Genomic DNA, 16,723 nt, shown 5'->3' on the forward strand with positions numbered 1-16,723 from the left:
TCCTCAGGTTCACCACTAGCAGAAATACCTTGAGTGCAACACTCACCAGCAAAAATGATTCAGAAAATAATACAGAAGGAGGCTTCTCTCCCACCATTTTGCCAGGATGACCCCACCATCCCAGCTCAGTGGTCTTGATTATCACCCCTTGTCACCCAGACACCCCAGCTCAGTGATCAATGTAACTCATCAGCATAGAAATAAAGTATGAGAGGGTTTAACTTTCAAAGTTGAAAATCAGGTCGCCCAGGAACCAGGAATCAGGGAAAGGATGGACCTGGAACCTCTCCTGCAGACCTGATTTCCTTCTTTCGAAAAGGCTCCAGTAGCAGGAAAAAGGTCAGAAACACTTCTTCAAGGGTGTTTTAACCCATCCCCAATCACACCCACATTCCGGTCATCAAGTGTGGGCTGGCACACACTCAACTGGTCATCACGTGATTACGCATGCAACTCAATGACCGGTTGTGTCTATACCGGCTATTGAGTGACACAACACCCAATGCCTGGTCGGATCTGTACCAGCCATCAAGTGACACAAAACTTGATGGCTGGTTGGGTCTGTACCGGCCATTGAGTGACAAAACACTCAATGGCCGGTTGGGTCTGTACCAGCCATCAAGTAACACAACACTCAATGGTCAGTTGTGTCTGTACTGGCTATTGAGTGACACAACACTTGATGGCTGGTCAGGTCTGTACCGGCCATCAAGTGGGTGGCACTCACAACACTCAATGGTTGGTTGGGTCTGTATGTTGTGTCACTCAATGGCCAGCTGTTCAGGTTTGTTCTGGTCATCAAGTGAGTACTCACAACACTTGATGACCAGTACGGGCCTGTCATCAAATGATTATTGAGTGCTGTGTGTGCCCACTCAATGACCGGTACATACCAGTCATTGATTTGTGTGCGCGCACTGAAGGACCAGTCCAGAATCTGGGAGGTACCTGTTATGTAAAAAAGGTTTCTGCCTAAGATTCTCCAGGTTGGAAGCTCCTGATGCAAGATCAGGAGTTTTTTGCCCTTTGGGGGGGGGGGGGGGGGGGGGGTTCAAACTAAAGCCCCCAGGCTGGGGTTTTTGGAAGTGAAATTTTTTCCTGGAAACTGGAACTGGGCAAGGTCCTGTGCGGCCTGATTTCAACTTTGAAACAGTGTGCTTTACGGCAAATCACATCACTCCTCTCAGCTAAAACCATAACATCCAATAAAAGTTCTGTTGGATTACAAAACAGATTTCACTAGATTATATTCTTCACTCATCTCCCTGTATAGAGGTTGTATAACCATCTTGTAATTGATAAAACTGATCTATGCGTTATAGAGAAATTTTTATCTGTCATAAAGTCGAGCTACAACAATAAATAAATTGCTTGTCAGAATTCTGTGTAGTATAATAGAGGGGCACGTCTTTCAAAGCAGTACTCAGCTGGAATATCATATTGATATTTTCCCTTCAAAGTACTGCCAACCCATGCCAAAGGAATTCTTACACCGTGCAGTGCATGCAGTTCCAAGCACTTCACACCCTGTGGGTCAAGGTAGCAAATTGTTGGATTTCTTTCTTCTTCCTTCTGCCTCATTTCCCTCCCAGAGTCCTTGGCTGTCATTCTCATCTCATCATACGCCTGCTACACCTGATTTTCTCTTTTATATTGGTCATGCATTCCTGTCTTACTAGCCATGTGACCTTGATCCCTGTCTAGATTAGCCCAATCAGCTTTCCAACTACTGTGTTTCCTTGTGTGCGCTCGCTTTGCTTGTGATTCCTTGAATTTCACCAATCTGCTCATCATGAGGTTCCATCTGTTTCTATTGAATTCTACGCATATTCATTTCAGTCTCAACCACAACTTGATCACTTGTACATAGTCTATGTAAGCCAGCCTATTACCAAGCAATCAAGCCTCATTGGTTCTTCCTCTATTTTTCCGTGCCTCCTATCTGAGCCAATCCAGTGAGCATTCTCCCCCTCACTGTCCCCTCTCAAGCCCAAAGGCTCATCTCTGTGCCTTATTTGTGCTGCAGTCTTCTTGTAAAATCCCTTCACAAATTATTCAAGATATTTTTGACAAATCAATAGACAGGCCTTTTCTTTTCCTCCAAATTTTTTGGGATTTTTTTGAAGCTTCCTTGTATGCTTAAAAACCCATCAATAAATGCCTCTGGGCTGTACTAAAGTCACAATGTTCTGGGAGACACTTGGTACATTGACATGATATACAGAAACAGTGAAGCTCAAGCACAAACATAAAGGATTCATAAATATATATTTACAGACTTACTTTGCGCACTGCGGAAAACTCTTCACGCACTGTGGGGGTCGTCGTCTTGACGTCCAGCCCCCAGTGCGCGCTTCTTCCACGGCTCTTCGCGCACTGCATTTTCCGCCAAAAAAACGGCTTGCATTTCTTGAGATATTTTTTGATGAATCAATAGAATGGCTTTTTATGATCCCCCTAAAAAATAATCAAGTCATTTAGGGGTCTCCTTGAGCCTAGAGAAAATTGACATGAAAAAATCATATTTTAACGCGGCAGGGACCTGTAATATCGCTTCCTGTGCCCCAGTAGCCCCAAAAATTTCACAGTATCATGGCACATGTGCAAATTCATGACCTGATAGCTTTCAGAATTTTTCCCAGAGATATAAGGGGTGCGCAGCAGGCTTAGTAGGAAAATTACTGCTAACTGTATAGCTTTTTTGTTACACACCCAAACAGTCCCAAAATTTCAGAAATATTTTCATTGTGGATATTCTCCGTGCCATAAACTTCTTGGCAATAGTGTGTCATGATAACATGAGATGTAGTGCGGCGGGCTTAGTTGGAAAATGAATGCTAACTTATCTCATGTTTTAATGACACACTATTGCTAAGAGCTTTATGGCGCGGAGAATATGCAAAATTGAAACATTCCTGAAAATTTCAGACTGTTTCAGCGTGTAACAAAAAATCTATACATGTAGCCGCCATTTTCCTACTAAGCCTGCCGCGCACCCCTTATATCTCATGTTATCATGACACACTATTGCCAAGAAATTTATGGCGCAAAGAATATTCACAATGAAAACATTTCTGAAATTTTGGGACTGTTTGGGTGTGTAACAAAAAAGCTATACAGTTAGCAGTAATTTTCCTACTAAGCCTGCTGCGCACCCCTTATATCTCATTTTATAATGACACACTATCGCTAGGAATTTCAGGGAATTAATTTGAAGCATATTTCTCTGTGCTCTCAAAATTTTGTACCTTTGTTGTGTGTAACAAAAAAGTTATACATATACACAAAATAATAAACGCAATACCTATTTGGTCTAAAGGAAAGCTGGTGAAAATTCTGAAAATTATCAGGTCATGAATTTGCACATGTACCATGATACTGTGAAATTTTTGGGGCTACTGGGGCACAGGAAGCGGTATTACAGGTCCCTGCCGCGTTAAAATATGATTTTTTCATGTCAATTTTCTCTAGGCTCTAGGAGCCCCCTAAATGACTTAATTATTTTTTAGGGGGATCATAAAAAGCCATTCTATTGATTCATCAAAAAATATCTCAAGAAATTCAAGCCGTTTTTTGGGGGGAATGCACAGTGCGCGAAGAGCCGTGGCGAAAGCGCGCACTGGGGGCGGGACGTCGAGACGACGACCCCCACAGTGCGCGAAGAGTTTCTCGCAGTGCGCGAAGTAAGTCTGTATATTTATGTGCATTGATCTTAAGGCTTGGAGGAAATGGGTTTGTGCCAAAAGGACACTGGTATATTGTTGAGATTTGGACTTGGGCACACAACACACTGGGATGGTCTTGGTGATGTTGCTCAAGAAGGGGCAGTGAGGATGATGTGCTCACCGGATGCGGCTCAAGGGATGTCGCGGAGAAATGAGAGGAAGAAACAATGTGGCTTGATTGCTAGATACTAGGCTAACTTATATAGACTAAGTACAATTGATCAAGCTGTGGGAGAAAAAAACAATGAATATGAAACAAAATGAATAGAAGATGCTAGAACCAAGAGCAAGATATCACAAAGAACACCGGTGTGGTGATCAATTCTGGAACTTGTTTCAAATTGTCCATGGAGAAATCAGTGTGGCACACAGACGGTGCCAAAACAGTGCGGAAACAGTGCAGAACGGAGCGCACAACTGAATGTGGAGGTGCGCGGAGCTGGACTCAACTTAAGCAGGCCGGCGCGGACTGGATAGTATAGGCTGTGACTGGGGGAAGCCGTGGCAGACAAAGAGGGCTACGTCAGCAGGCAGAGGCAGCTTGTGGGATCCCGGAATTGAAGGCTAGACAGGGGCAAGAGGAGTCCGACGGCGGGCAATGACATGCGGCAATGTTGACAGGAGTTAGCGTGAGAGCAGAGCTTGGCGGATGACGTGCATGTGTGTATAGCACTTGGCAGATCACAAGTGTGCGTGTGTGAACAGAGTTAGCGGATTGTGTGCGTGGGAGGCAGGCGGAGGATATCTTTAGTTCTCTTCCTTTTCTCTATAAAACCACAGTGGGGAAGGGTGGATTCTGCATCATACTCCTCACAGACTCTCTTTTTACGGGTTTTGCTTTACTTTGTGGATTGTTGTGCTTCTTTTACTTTGCATACGTTGCAGACTTGCTTTATGTGTTCCAGTTGTGCTTTGCAGAGCTTTTGTGCTTGCTTTATGGCTGTTTTCTTGTGGTTTTGCGCACTGCCAGCATATTTGGCTGGGTTGAAGTCATCCCAGTTTAACTGGGATGCACTCAACCAATTTAAACTTGGTTGATCTCAACCAATTTAATATAAAACCAAGGGGGGTACCTTGGATTTATATTTCATCAGTTCAGATCACCCAAGTTTAAATTGGTTAAGTGCATCCCAGTTTAACTGGGATAACCTCAACCCAGCCAATTGTGCTGGAAGTGGCGGAGTTATCTTCTTTATGAGCGGAGCTTTATTTTATGGTTTACATTGGCAGAGCTTCATTATTTTAAGTGCTTTACTTTATTTATCCCACCCAGAGCCCTACAACGCGGCAGAGCTGCGGAGCGGAGTTTCTCCAGATCACCCGACTTTACCCGGGAATCATCTTGGAGCGGCGGAGTCCCACCAATTCTACGCAGTGACCTCTTTCGTTCATCACACCGGTGTCTGTCACAATCAAAGCACGCACACATATGAGGAAGGCAGTATCCAAGGAAAGCTAACAGTCTATTCTGAGCAGGGATCAATTTATACAAGAGCATCAAGAAAAGCAACATGACCAATGACTAAAAGGCACTCCTATGTATGGAAAAGAGCATGGATGTGGACACAGGATACAAGGAACTTGGATGAGAGATCAGCAGTGGAAGGGAGACGAGGCAGAAGGCATGAAGAAGAAGGAGTCCAGAGGACAAAAATCCCGCATAAATCCATGAAAATGAAGTGTCAAAGGGAATCTTAAAAACATATTTGAAATGTTAATTAGGTTTGGGAATTGGGACAAGCATCATTGAATATTGCTTTTTTTACGTTCATTGTGCCAGCCGCTATCTACAGGTTTTCAGCCACATAGATACACATCCAATTGAAAATCATTAGCTATAGAAGTGGTTATTTAGATACTTGGTTGAATACTCACCGGGGCGCCTCCCGTCAGCTTGGATTTAGAACAGCAGCGACCCGTTCCGTCACGTAGAGGTGGATTAGACCTGCTGAGAACCACAAATTGGCAACTGTAACCTACTGCTTGATAAAGAGTCACAGCTTGAAAACAGAACAGCCACAGTAGACATACTCGATAAGCCATCTGGATCCTTTCTAGTATGTATCATTTTCAATACTACAGGAACTTGTATCTCCTCAGTCCACAAACAACCTTGAGCTTAAGTATCTGCATATATGTAAACGGCCTTTTCCGTTCGACGCCCATCAAAGGAGTTATTTCTTGCCCCTTTTATGTGTTCAAAATTTCCAAGATGACAATGGGATTGGTTAGAAGAGAATGAAGAGACATAGAGAACAAAAACAAAGCCGCGCTTCTCAGGTGGAAATGAAAAAGTGAAATGTGTGTTTAAGTAGGAGGGAGGGTACCTTCTTTGAAAGTTAAAGTGCCATCGACGATTCCTGCCCACAGACTGTCATTGAATGCCAAAGCCTGTTTGAGTTGAGCCTTAAGATGGGAGGTCTCGGCGGTGAGTTTCTCGATCGAGTCGGTTTGGGAATTTTGTTGGTGGTCCTGGACGATGGACTGGTGGGAGTGGTCGGGCAGGGCATGGAGCGCCGAGTTGTCCGGTCGGGTCTCACGACTGGGCAAGCTGAATGGATCGTCCTCGACTAGCCCGGGGTCGCTAGCCTGCTCGATCTTCAACATCGTGTACATCTCACGACAGGCTTGTTGAGTGTGGCTCGCTTGCAGGGATCCTGGGCCGCGCTGGGGATCGCCGTTCCTGCCAACGACGCGACCCAGGACGCCAACTGGGCGCGGCGAGATCACAGAGGAGCCGGCAAGGTCAGGGCCTGATAAGGCGTCAGCAGCCGAGCTCGACAGTAGGTCGACCGGTCGGGCGAACGTGTTCATATAGACCACTGGGTCCTTCACATCGCCGGTGGCGTTCGGGTGGGGCACGGTCTGACCCAGTGGTTGGAGAGAAGGCATCGACAGATGAACGATCTTCCCGTTCGAAAGCCCACATAGAACCACGGAGCTCGAGACGATCGGTGAGGGCAGATGGAGCGCGGTGATCTGAGTGGATCGCGGACTGGTATAGGTCACTTCCTGGTCTCCAGATTCGATCTGCTGGACCAGTCCACCAGGCCCATGTACCCGCGATACGCCGCCTTGAGTTGCTGAATGGCTGGGTCGAGAGAAAAGCGGGATAATCCTGACCGTCGAGGCAGGAATGGCGGTCGATTGTTGCGGCTGAGCAGCGGTGGTGTCATTCGCCGATTCTTCTGCTTCGTTCTTCAGCATCGTGGCATACGAGACGATGATGAACCGTTCGAGAGGGTCAATTGCCAGGTGGTGGGCAGGTCCAGGGACGGCAAACGTAGAAAGCAATGGCGAGGATGGATAAAGGGGCGACCATATCTGATTGTTCGAAAAAAAAAACCTCAGTTCTCGATCATTCTCGTTCTTTCGTTTTGTTGAGATACAAATAGCAAAAAAACAGAGGGAAATCTGTGATACCTTGATGGTTTGATCCAAACTGGCCGTAAAGATCCTCAGGTCAGGGAAACATCCTCTGGAAATGCAAAGATCTGAGATTGGCAGGGTGTGGTCTGAGAAGATGGAGTAGGGGGTGTGTGAAAGATTGGAATCGAGCGCCTCGTCAACTAGCCTAAACAAACGCAAAGCAGAAACAGGGTCAACAAGAGTACAATTGTGAGTAAAACAGAGAGAGCTGACTAACGTTGGGATAGACCAAACGGAGCACATCGAGTCCTCGCTTGCACTAACTAGGGCCGCTTCATCATCACTAAAAGCTAGGCAGGTGACCGACTTGTAATGGCCATCGAAGCTGGCAAGGAGGGTGCCGGTACTGAGCTAATCTGAGCAAGATGGAGCGAGGAGGGATTAATCTTGACAAGATACGAAGACTAGTTAAAAAAAACTACAAGACAGACCTCCCATAGCACAATTAGCCCATCAGCAGATCCGGTGGCGAGATAGGTTCCGGAAGGACTCAGGGAGACGACGATGACCCGACCTGCCGGGATGAGACGATGCGAAGGAGTAGGTTTAGCGGCGAGAGATGACCAAAGGAGGATGCCGTTCCTGCCGTCTCTTCCCGAGATCGAGAGGATCGTCGAGCCGAGCGAGTTGGTCGAGGGCAGACAGGCCACCGTCTTCCGGGGAGGCAGCCCAGCACCACTCTGGCTCGTTGTTCCTGAGAGGCTGAAGGCTGCATTCGGTGCGGTCTTGAGCTGGTGCACTTGGCTCGATGTCGATAGCTCGTGGAACGATAACGTTTGGCTTCCTTCCACGGATCCCGGTAGTCCTGAGAACACTATCGCACTCGTCGCCATTTTGTGTTGTCAATCGTGTCAGATGGTTCGGCCCACCTGTGCCAAGAAATTTCGCCAATTTTGAACTGTGCATGCAAAATATCCATCTTGCATATTCAAAACGATGGGCCTCCAAGTGTCACTTGGCAATCCCTTGAAGTCACTTCAAGGTCTTCCAATTTGGATCACACCGCACAATGGTCCATTGAAGACAAATTGGGGCAGTTCATACACATTCCAGCCAAGAAAAAAATCTGAATAGTTTTTTCTCATCAATACTCATGTGTTTTTTTCATTTAGAGGCTTTGAAAAAACTCCCCATGCCAACAGTGGAGGACTTCCCGTTGGCTAAAACACTTGATCTGGAGGGAAAGGCTAGAAAAGTGATTGAGATCAAGTTTTCACCAGCAAACAAGGTTTAGCACCTCCTGCTAAATCAAGTCATTTAGGCAGCGGGAAGTCCTCCAGTTAGTGTAGCTTTTTGGAACGCTGACATTGCTAAAAAGATAATTCCAAAGAATTTGAATAGTGTTAACTTTCTTTTTCAATTTCAGCTAACACTGCACTAGCAGCAATTTTTTTTTCCAAGAAAATGCTTTAGTGTTAGTTGGAAAAAATGGAAGCTAACAGTAACTTCTCTGTAGCGTAGCTGAAAAAAGCTAACACTACACTACACTACAGCTATTGTTAGTGTAGCTGACCCACTTTTGCCAACATCCAAAAAAACATTCAAGCAGGCTCAGCCTGTTTTGTACAATGCAGCTTGGATGCACTTTTGAAACTCAGTGTTCAAGAATGAACTTGAACACCAACTTGCAAAAAGTGCATGCAAGCAACGGTGAAACCATTACAATACATGTATTGTAATGGCCATTGCAATTGGCAAAAAATACATGTATTTTTGGAAATTTGTAGCACATCACTAGTGTACCAATGGGCTACTGCTGGAATGTAACCACACTTTTTTAAGTTACACTACTGGCTGCTGCAAATGCGTTCAGTGCAGCGGTTTCAGCGTTGATGTAAGTTGCACCTGGCCAAGTTTGAAACCCCCTAATATCGGTCTCCACAACCAATCCTATGTTGGCAGGGCCCACTGATACATTAAAACAAAGGGATACTGATTACTTTATTAGTGGGCCCCACCAATATAATTTTGGTCTGGGAGACCTATCTTACATTAGCTGCCCCCAGTTGACCTTATTGCAGGGAGGGAGGGGGGTTGTAACGGATACAACCCCCTTGACAGTGCGGAGTTTTGCTTTGTCACGCGCCTGCCATATTTACTTGTTGGTTAACTTTGTGAAAGATGCAGTTGGCCAGACAAAAACCTTGACACTGTGGTAGACGGAAAAGTGAAAACTCAAAAGTTTTTTCTATAACATATATTTAATCATCCTAGGCCTCAAGATACCATCAAATGGACCTCAGAAATGGATTCTACAGCAATTTTCACCCCCAGTCACCACTGGAACCCCTCTGGATTGGAAGTTACACCTCTTTGGACCACTGGATGTTCAAAATACCCAGTCACCAACCTGTGATCACAAGCCTCAAGTCAAGGATCACAGTATTATGCTTATACACATTACAGGTTACAAACTTACATTTCCCCATCAGACTACAGTCATTACGTAGTATCAAGTACTCTTTTATTTTTATTATCACATCATAATTCTGCACTGACTCTGCAGCCTCAGACTTCATTTACGCACTCACTGCAACCACCTGTCAACTTATGCATCCTACTGTCACTTTATGCAGCCTTTATGCGGCCCTACTGCATTCTTCTGACATCATTTATGTACCCCTGAGATATCATGACATCACTTGTATCTACTCCCACCAGCTAAAATCCCTCAAACCCCCTGTTCAGGCCAGCTAAGATACCTCAACCAGGGGCCCCCTTGTAGCTAAAATCCCCAACATTTGTCTATGAAAGGAGCTATCTCCCTCCCCCCAGTTGTCAGCCCCTCAGCTCAGTTCTCACCAGTTATTGACACAACACCTTCACACTTACCATCACCACAACCCTTCTATTTGCAAATAACCACTGAGCTCACTCTCAACTCTCACATGCATGTCATTGAACAACTTCATCTGGAACCAGACCAGACCTATCACTTGATCAAAACTTGCCAAGCTTACCTTGGTGGGTCTTGTTATCTGACAGCAGAAGGGCAGAGTTTTGCACCTCCATCGTCCCCTTCACCATTCAGCAAAAGGGTTTCACAACCACTTTTGAGTCTTCCAATGTCCACTCTGCCTCATGGTGCTGGGAGGACCCGCTGCACGGAGGTTCCGCGCTCTTCACGCACGACTCTCTAGGTTGGTGCGCTGTGTAACATTTTCAATGCTTCATTGCATCTAGGGGATCCTGGACGCCAGGGAGTGGCTTCCCAAGATCCCTGTGTACGGGTTGAGGGAGAGGACTGCAACTTAAAGTTGCAGAGAGGAGTTGTCCCACCTCTTCCACCTATGCCCGCGGTAGAGTGAGGGCCTGATCATCTTGGGTAGAGAATCCTAGCGCCTCGACACACCGGAAAAGGGGGGGAGGGGAAGAGAGGTCAAAAATCCTCCTCTCCCAAGCAGCACACACGGGAGTGTGATGGCAAGGGTGTAAGACCCACCTCTCTAAGTTTGGGGGGAACTTAGAGCCAAACCCGTGCCTGCTGCGGTACTTGCCGTACTATCTCTCAAGGGTCGCTCGGGGAGTTAGCAAGATAAGTGATTCATTGCGCCCTGATGAGTGAGTGCTCTAAAGGGGGATGATTTAATGCTTCTGCCAGTACTGTGCCAATTCCTTCAGTATTCTCAATGCTTCTACTTTCTCTGGTCCTGTGTAGTCACTGATGTATAGCTTGTAACATTCTGATTTCCAGCGACCTAGTTTGCAGATGTCTTCCTTGGAAACCCCCATTGACTTCCTGAGGGAAGCCCCTCCGACCCAAAATGAATGGCCTGAGATTCCTTGATAACCAAGGGTTTTCCAGGTCTGCGCCAAGAAATCACATACATCCCTTTTGACTAAGTGGGTCCGCTTGTGGTCGGAGTCATAGTACCCAAAAAAAGGGAGGTTCTAGGCGGTGTGCTGGTTGCAGATGAAGCTTCTCTCATTCTGCATTGGATAGCTGCCACAGGGCATAGCATGTGGCCGAGGCCTCTCAGGATCATGTACTGGGCTTCCCCAGGCGCTGCGGTTTTTGCCCCTCGAATGGTCAGTGTAGCTGTCTCGGCGCCATTGGCGAGGCCAAATATGACATCGTCCGTGAGGAGTTCTGCTGTTTGATCCAGGGCCCCGTTCCCTTTGTAGTAAGTCACCTCTGCCTACCTCGCCATTCCCCAGAATGCCACTAACGCCAAATCAAATACCGCTTTGTGGAAAGCAGATCTCCCGACTAGAGCGTGAGCCAGTGCAACAAGGTGGGGGATCTTGATGGCTCCTTTCCTGGGTCTTGGGGGGGTGGCTGAGTCAATGTAGGCAGATGATCTCAAGAGGACCACTACCATTGCTTTGGTGTTGTTGGGGTAATTTTCCCGGTGAAACAGGTGCCAGGTCAGCAGCCCGGATAGGTATTGGGAGAGAGTGTTAGCTGCCACGTCTTGCTTGGTGGGCGCTCTGTCGACTCTCCCAGCCCAGTAGCAGAACTCGTATATATCTTCAGCTGATATTGGGAGGTGAAAAGGGATTCTACAGGTAGCTTGCGCAAACTTCACATATTTCCTTACAGCGGTGTTGTAAGTGAGCAAGGTGTTCCAGAGATATCCTTTGAGGAAGTGGCTCTGCCACCCGGTTAGAGACTCAGAGGAGACCGAACCATCACGGATGAAGTACGACAGTTTGCTCAAGTTCAGTTGTGATGGCATCTGGCAGTTCTAGTGGGAATTGTTTTCACAAGAGACAGAAACAGGAGTATGGGTAGGGGAGACTAGGGAAAAAGTGGCTCTTATTTGTATCTACAACTGCCTAGCCCGAGGGGGAAGAGCTTTCTTAGAAATCTTGAAACATGCGTGAAGCTAAATCATCTGGTAGAGTTATTACTAGCATGTATTGGGGGTCACAACCCCTCTTATCCCCTCTCGAGAGTGCGTCTGCAACATTCTCCTTAGAGCAAACCCGTCTTGCCACCAGGTTGAGTTCCATCCCCACCAGTAAGTCCTGTATCTTCTTCCATTCTTTGTTGACGCACACGTGCTTCGACTTCCTCCGGGTGATAACTCTTCTGTGGTGGTGTTATCTGTCCATGCAATGAGGGTCTTCCCGGGACAAATATCTAGTTGGGCAATTTTGATAAGGCCTAGGCGTATTGCTACTGTCTCTAGCCACGCTATGTCCTTCAGTTTTTCTGGTCCTTTTTCCCATCCATTCAGCAGTTTAAATTGGGCCCATCAGCGGCCTATGGTGATGCCTATCCCGTAGCTTGTTGATGGGTCACCCACCCACCCAATTTTGGTTGGGTCTGGGTTTCAAATCATTCTGGTTTCTTTGAAGTGGAGCAGGGTCTTGAACCAGTACTCCTTTTGGTATTGGGAGTTCCTTGTTTCTCCGTTTCCATCTGTTCAGCCATCCGTATTCCCACTCACAAACGTTCATCTCACATCTGATCTCTTCTGGCCATTCAGGCTGCCCTGTGTTGGTCTTCTCAGGTTCAATCTCAGGGAGTTCATTGCCTGGGTCATGGGTTTGGCTAAAAGTATGTACAATCATTTTTGAGTTTAGTCAGAAACTGGTCTCTTTTGCTATCTGCTTGGCAGGGGGGGGAATGGACTTGTGGCGGGCCGAGTACAAAACATACATCTTCTTGGCCGAGTACAAAACATACATCTTCTTTTTTTTTTTTTTTGGAGAAAAGGAAGTAAGAAAGGTCTGAAGTGTAGAGAGAGCGAGGAGTGTGGGGAAGATATGGGAGGAAGGGTCTGGGGATTTCTGATGTGAGGTGGAATAAAGAAGGGGGAATGGAAATGGAACAGGGGAAAATTGGTCTTCTCATTTACCTATCCTTGACTAACTGGCCGTTTCCTGGGCCTCCTCCGTTGTACACCAATCTCGGATCCACATAGTTTGGGTCGTACCATTTCCCCTTGTAGCCTCCTTTGTTGGTTCTGGGCGGGGCTGGGCCGTTCGCTGGACCGGTTGGAGGTTTGGCTGGAAGGGAGGCTTTTCCTCTGTCCGTGCTTGGAGCTGCTTGCTGTTTTGGCGGGGCTGGGGCCGTTTTTGTGTGCTTTGTCCCTGTGTGCACATCCCATTTTAATCTTGATCCCCTGGGCGCATAAGGGTTATCTTTCTACCCTACCTCCCCAAAGTCTTTGGCTTTGGCGTATGTGTTGTCCGCAGTGTCTTGTTTGAAGATTGAGATGTTGGAGAAGGATTCCTCTCCTTTGAGTTTGGGTTGGAAAGCAAAGGCGTTGTTGCGGATTTGGATGTTGTACCTGAGCGCAACCATGAAACCATGTTTCTTCAGGAGCTTGTCGCAGCTTGCCTTGTGAATCACTAGCCATTGCCCTAGAGTGTTGTATTTGTACTTGATTCCCAAGGTTTCTCGAGCTGAAGCGTGGTTGAGCGTCCACTCCATGAATGTCTGGAGCCATTTGTCCGGCACCGGGTAGCCATGGTACCCCAGGCCTTTCTCAGCGGCTGTTTCGTTGATCCTTGGGTGGTTAGTCAATTGGAACATCGGTGCTTTTTCTTGCCACTCTTTGTTGAAGATGGTGAAGGGGATTGGGCCCTTGAGTTCGGAGGTGTTTTTGTGGAAATACGGGGTGAAACCTCCATCGTCATGGGTGTTGTTGACTCCCCAGACAAACCTTGTGTCCCCCACCTTGTTTTCTGCGTGATCTGCCGCCGCTCGCTTCTGTGGGACAAGATTAGTGGGATTGGGGGTTGGGTTTTGGGTCAAAGTGGCAAGTTTGACCGTTTTGACTAGTCTGTCCCACATGACCAGGAGCCGATCCGACTTTGCCTCATCTCCTTCTTCCTGCGCTTTAAGAGCCTTCCCTAGGATCATCTCCGCTGCCCAGGCCTTTGTTTCGCATGGGTCCTCCGCCAGTTTGACAATTACGTCTTCATCTTCTGGTTCACAATTCCCGTCTTCTACTGCTGCAGTTTGGGTTTTTTTTTTTTTTTTTTTTTTTTTTTTTTGTCAGCTCTTTAATCTTATCTAGATTTCTGTTGGAGGGCTCTTACTGTGCGATGCTCCTAATGCCCTTGCGAGTTCTGTATCTGTCTGCTTGTTTTCGGCAGTCACCTCTGTGATTTCTTGGTCCTGGATTCCCTTGCTTTTCTTTTGAGGTTTGGCTGGGGCTCAAGACATCGTCTTCGGAGCTGAGTTCTTTGCCGCTCTAGGGGGGTTGGTTTTTATTGGAGCTTGTGCGCTTTGGGCTGCTGGTGCCTTGGATGATGGGTTGGGGGAAGTATCATCGGTAGTTATTGGATTGGGGGATGGATTAAGGGTCTGGTCTAGAGCAAGTTCCGTTGATTCTTTAAGTCAATTACTAATCTTGGCGGTGGGGTTAGACATTATGTGTGAGGTAGTGCTGTGAGGTGGTTCTTTGGAGGTCTAAATGATGTTTGGAATGGGTGATAGGGGAGAACGGCGGATAACGGATGATAAAGGAAATTGATGGGATAGTTTGGATGCTGTAGATGGATTATGGGTAACGTTGATTGTCTGAATGGTGGAGCTTTGTTATGCAGGATGATATCTCTCGCGTCACTGCTACTAGAGTCTAAATTCTGCTTTTTTTTATTGGAAAATTTTTTTTCGGTCGGATGGAGAGTGATGGAGTGGAAAATTTTCTTAGACTTGAGTCGGTGGTGAGTGAGAGGGATCTTGGGGAGAATGAAGGGGAGGAGGACTCAGGGAAGTAGCAGACACTATGGTCTGAGTCCGAGCCTCTCCTAGGGTGGCTCCTCCCTGTACTCACTACGGCAGCGCCCAAGTGCTGGATTGATGTGGCAGGCTCTAGTACAACTCGGCCACTCTAGTGCCTCGCTTTACTCTCAGTATGGGGACAGGTCCCCACCCGGCCTGCTTTTGTGGTGTAGCGGCCCGTGGGCCAATCCCACCTCCCGTTGCACTCCCGGTAAAAGAACATTGTGTCTAGCAATGGTGGGCCAGCTATGCTAACTGCAGCATTAGCATAGCAGAATTGTGCTAACTCTTAGTACAGTGTTAGTGCAATTCTTCAGAATTGGTGCTAAGGCAGTGTGCCTTGGCACACTCCTATTGCGGAGTGTGCTTTCACACACTCTTATCATGGAGTGTGCTTTGTTGAGTTGTCTGTTAGTCTGCTACCATGATGTATCACCACAGTATGGAGGGCTGTCGGATCGACCCATGAGAACTACCAACCAACCACCCAGCTGGCAGCCACAAGCGTCTGTAGCCTAGTTGGTAAAGGCAGCACTCTAGTATGTGTCTCAGCATAGCTGAGGTCGTGAGTTCGACTCTCACCAGACACATCTTCATTTTACAGTCTCTACAGGTTATGAGCCCAGAGCTACCTGAGCGCTACTCGCTTACAATAGAGACTTGATGAATTTGTGAATGCTAACTTGTAAGACCACACAAACCCCTATAAGCCTACATCTAGATCACGGGTTCAATCCCTACACTGATAATCTTTCCTGGGTCTCATTCCCACTCTCTCTTGGGGTCAATCCCCACTTCCCATCATGTAGCAAGGGGGGGTGTTGAGTTGTCTGTTAGTCTGCTACCATGATGTATCACCACAGTATGGAGGGCTGTCGGATTGACCCATGAGAACTACCAACCAACCACCCAGCTGGCAGCCACAAGCGTCTGTAGCCTAGTTGGTAAAGGCAGCACTCTAGTATGTGTCTCAGCATAGCTGAGGTCGTGAGTTTGACTCTCACCAGACACATCTTCATTTTACAGTCTCTACATGCTTTGGCACACTCCTATTACAGAGTGTGCTTTGGCACACTCCTACAACCGAGTGTGCTTTGGCACACTCCTACAGCAGAGTGTGCTTTGGCACACTCCTACAACAGAGTGTGCTTTGGCACACTCCTACAACAGAGTGTGCTTTGGCACACTCCTACAACAGAGTGTGCTTTGGCACACTCCTACAACAGAGTGTGCTTTGGCACACTCCTACAACGGAGTGTGCTTTGGCACCTCCTACAACGGAGTGTGCTTTGGCACCTCCTATAACGGAGTGTGCTTTGGCACCTCCTATTACAGAGTGTGCTTTGGCACACTCCTACAACGGAGTGTGCTTTGGCACACTCCTACAATGGAGTGTGCTTTGGCACACTCCTACAACGGAGTGTGCTTTGGCACACTCCTACAACGGAGTGTGCTTTGGCACACTCCTACAACGGAGTGTGCTTTGACACACTCCTACAACGGAGTGTGCTTTGGCACACTCCTACAACGGAGTGTGCTGTGGCACACTCTTATTGTGTAGTGTGCTTTGGCACACTCCTATTACAGAGTGTGCTGTGGCACACTCTTATTGTGTAGTGTGCTTTGGCACACTCCTATTACAGAGTGTGCTGTGGCACACTCTTATTGTGTAGTGTGCTTTGGCACACTCCTATTACAGAGTGTGCTTTGGCACACTCCTACAACAGAGAATGTTGACTGCACCAGCGCCACTCACAACTCGAACCCCTATCCGCTTCTCAGTTACCACAAATCTCACCATGCCAAACCCCAATGAATCTATGTACAGCTCCACACTTTATTTCTTTTAGTAAGTCTGACATTTTTGGCAGGCTTAGCCGCTTTA

General features: G+C 47.1%; 2 protein-coding genes across 2 annotated transcripts; both read right to left on the minus strand.

The window, feature by feature from the left end:
- Window positions 1–6,032: 6,032 nt before the first annotated feature.
- On the minus strand, window positions 6,033–7,987 carry PtA15_11A58 (uncharacterized protein; the record flags this gene model as incomplete). The annotated part of the gene is made up of 4 exons (XM_053161513.1): window positions 6,033–7,049; window positions 7,149–7,299; window positions 7,372–7,505; window positions 7,586–7,987. The coding sequence occupies 4 exons, from the start codon at window positions 7,985–7,987 to the stop codon at window positions 6,033–6,035; spliced, it is 1,704 nt and encodes a 567-aa protein (XP_053024926.1).
- Window positions 7,988–14,268: 6,281 nt separating this feature from the next.
- PtA15_11A59 (uncharacterized protein) lies at window positions 14,269–14,484 on the minus strand (the record flags this gene model as incomplete). Its single annotated transcript, XM_053161524.1, has 2 exons — window positions 14,269–14,423; window positions 14,460–14,484. The coding sequence occupies 2 exons, from the start codon at window positions 14,482–14,484 to the stop codon at window positions 14,269–14,271; spliced, it is 180 nt and encodes a 59-aa protein (XP_053024927.1).
- Window positions 14,485–16,723: the final 2,239 nt, after the last annotated feature.

Source organism: Puccinia triticina, chromosome 11A (genome assembly GCF_026914185.1).
Source record: "Puccinia triticina chromosome 11A, complete sequence".
Lineage (NCBI taxonomy): Eukaryota > Fungi > Basidiomycota > Pucciniomycetes > Pucciniales > Pucciniaceae > Puccinia > Puccinia triticina.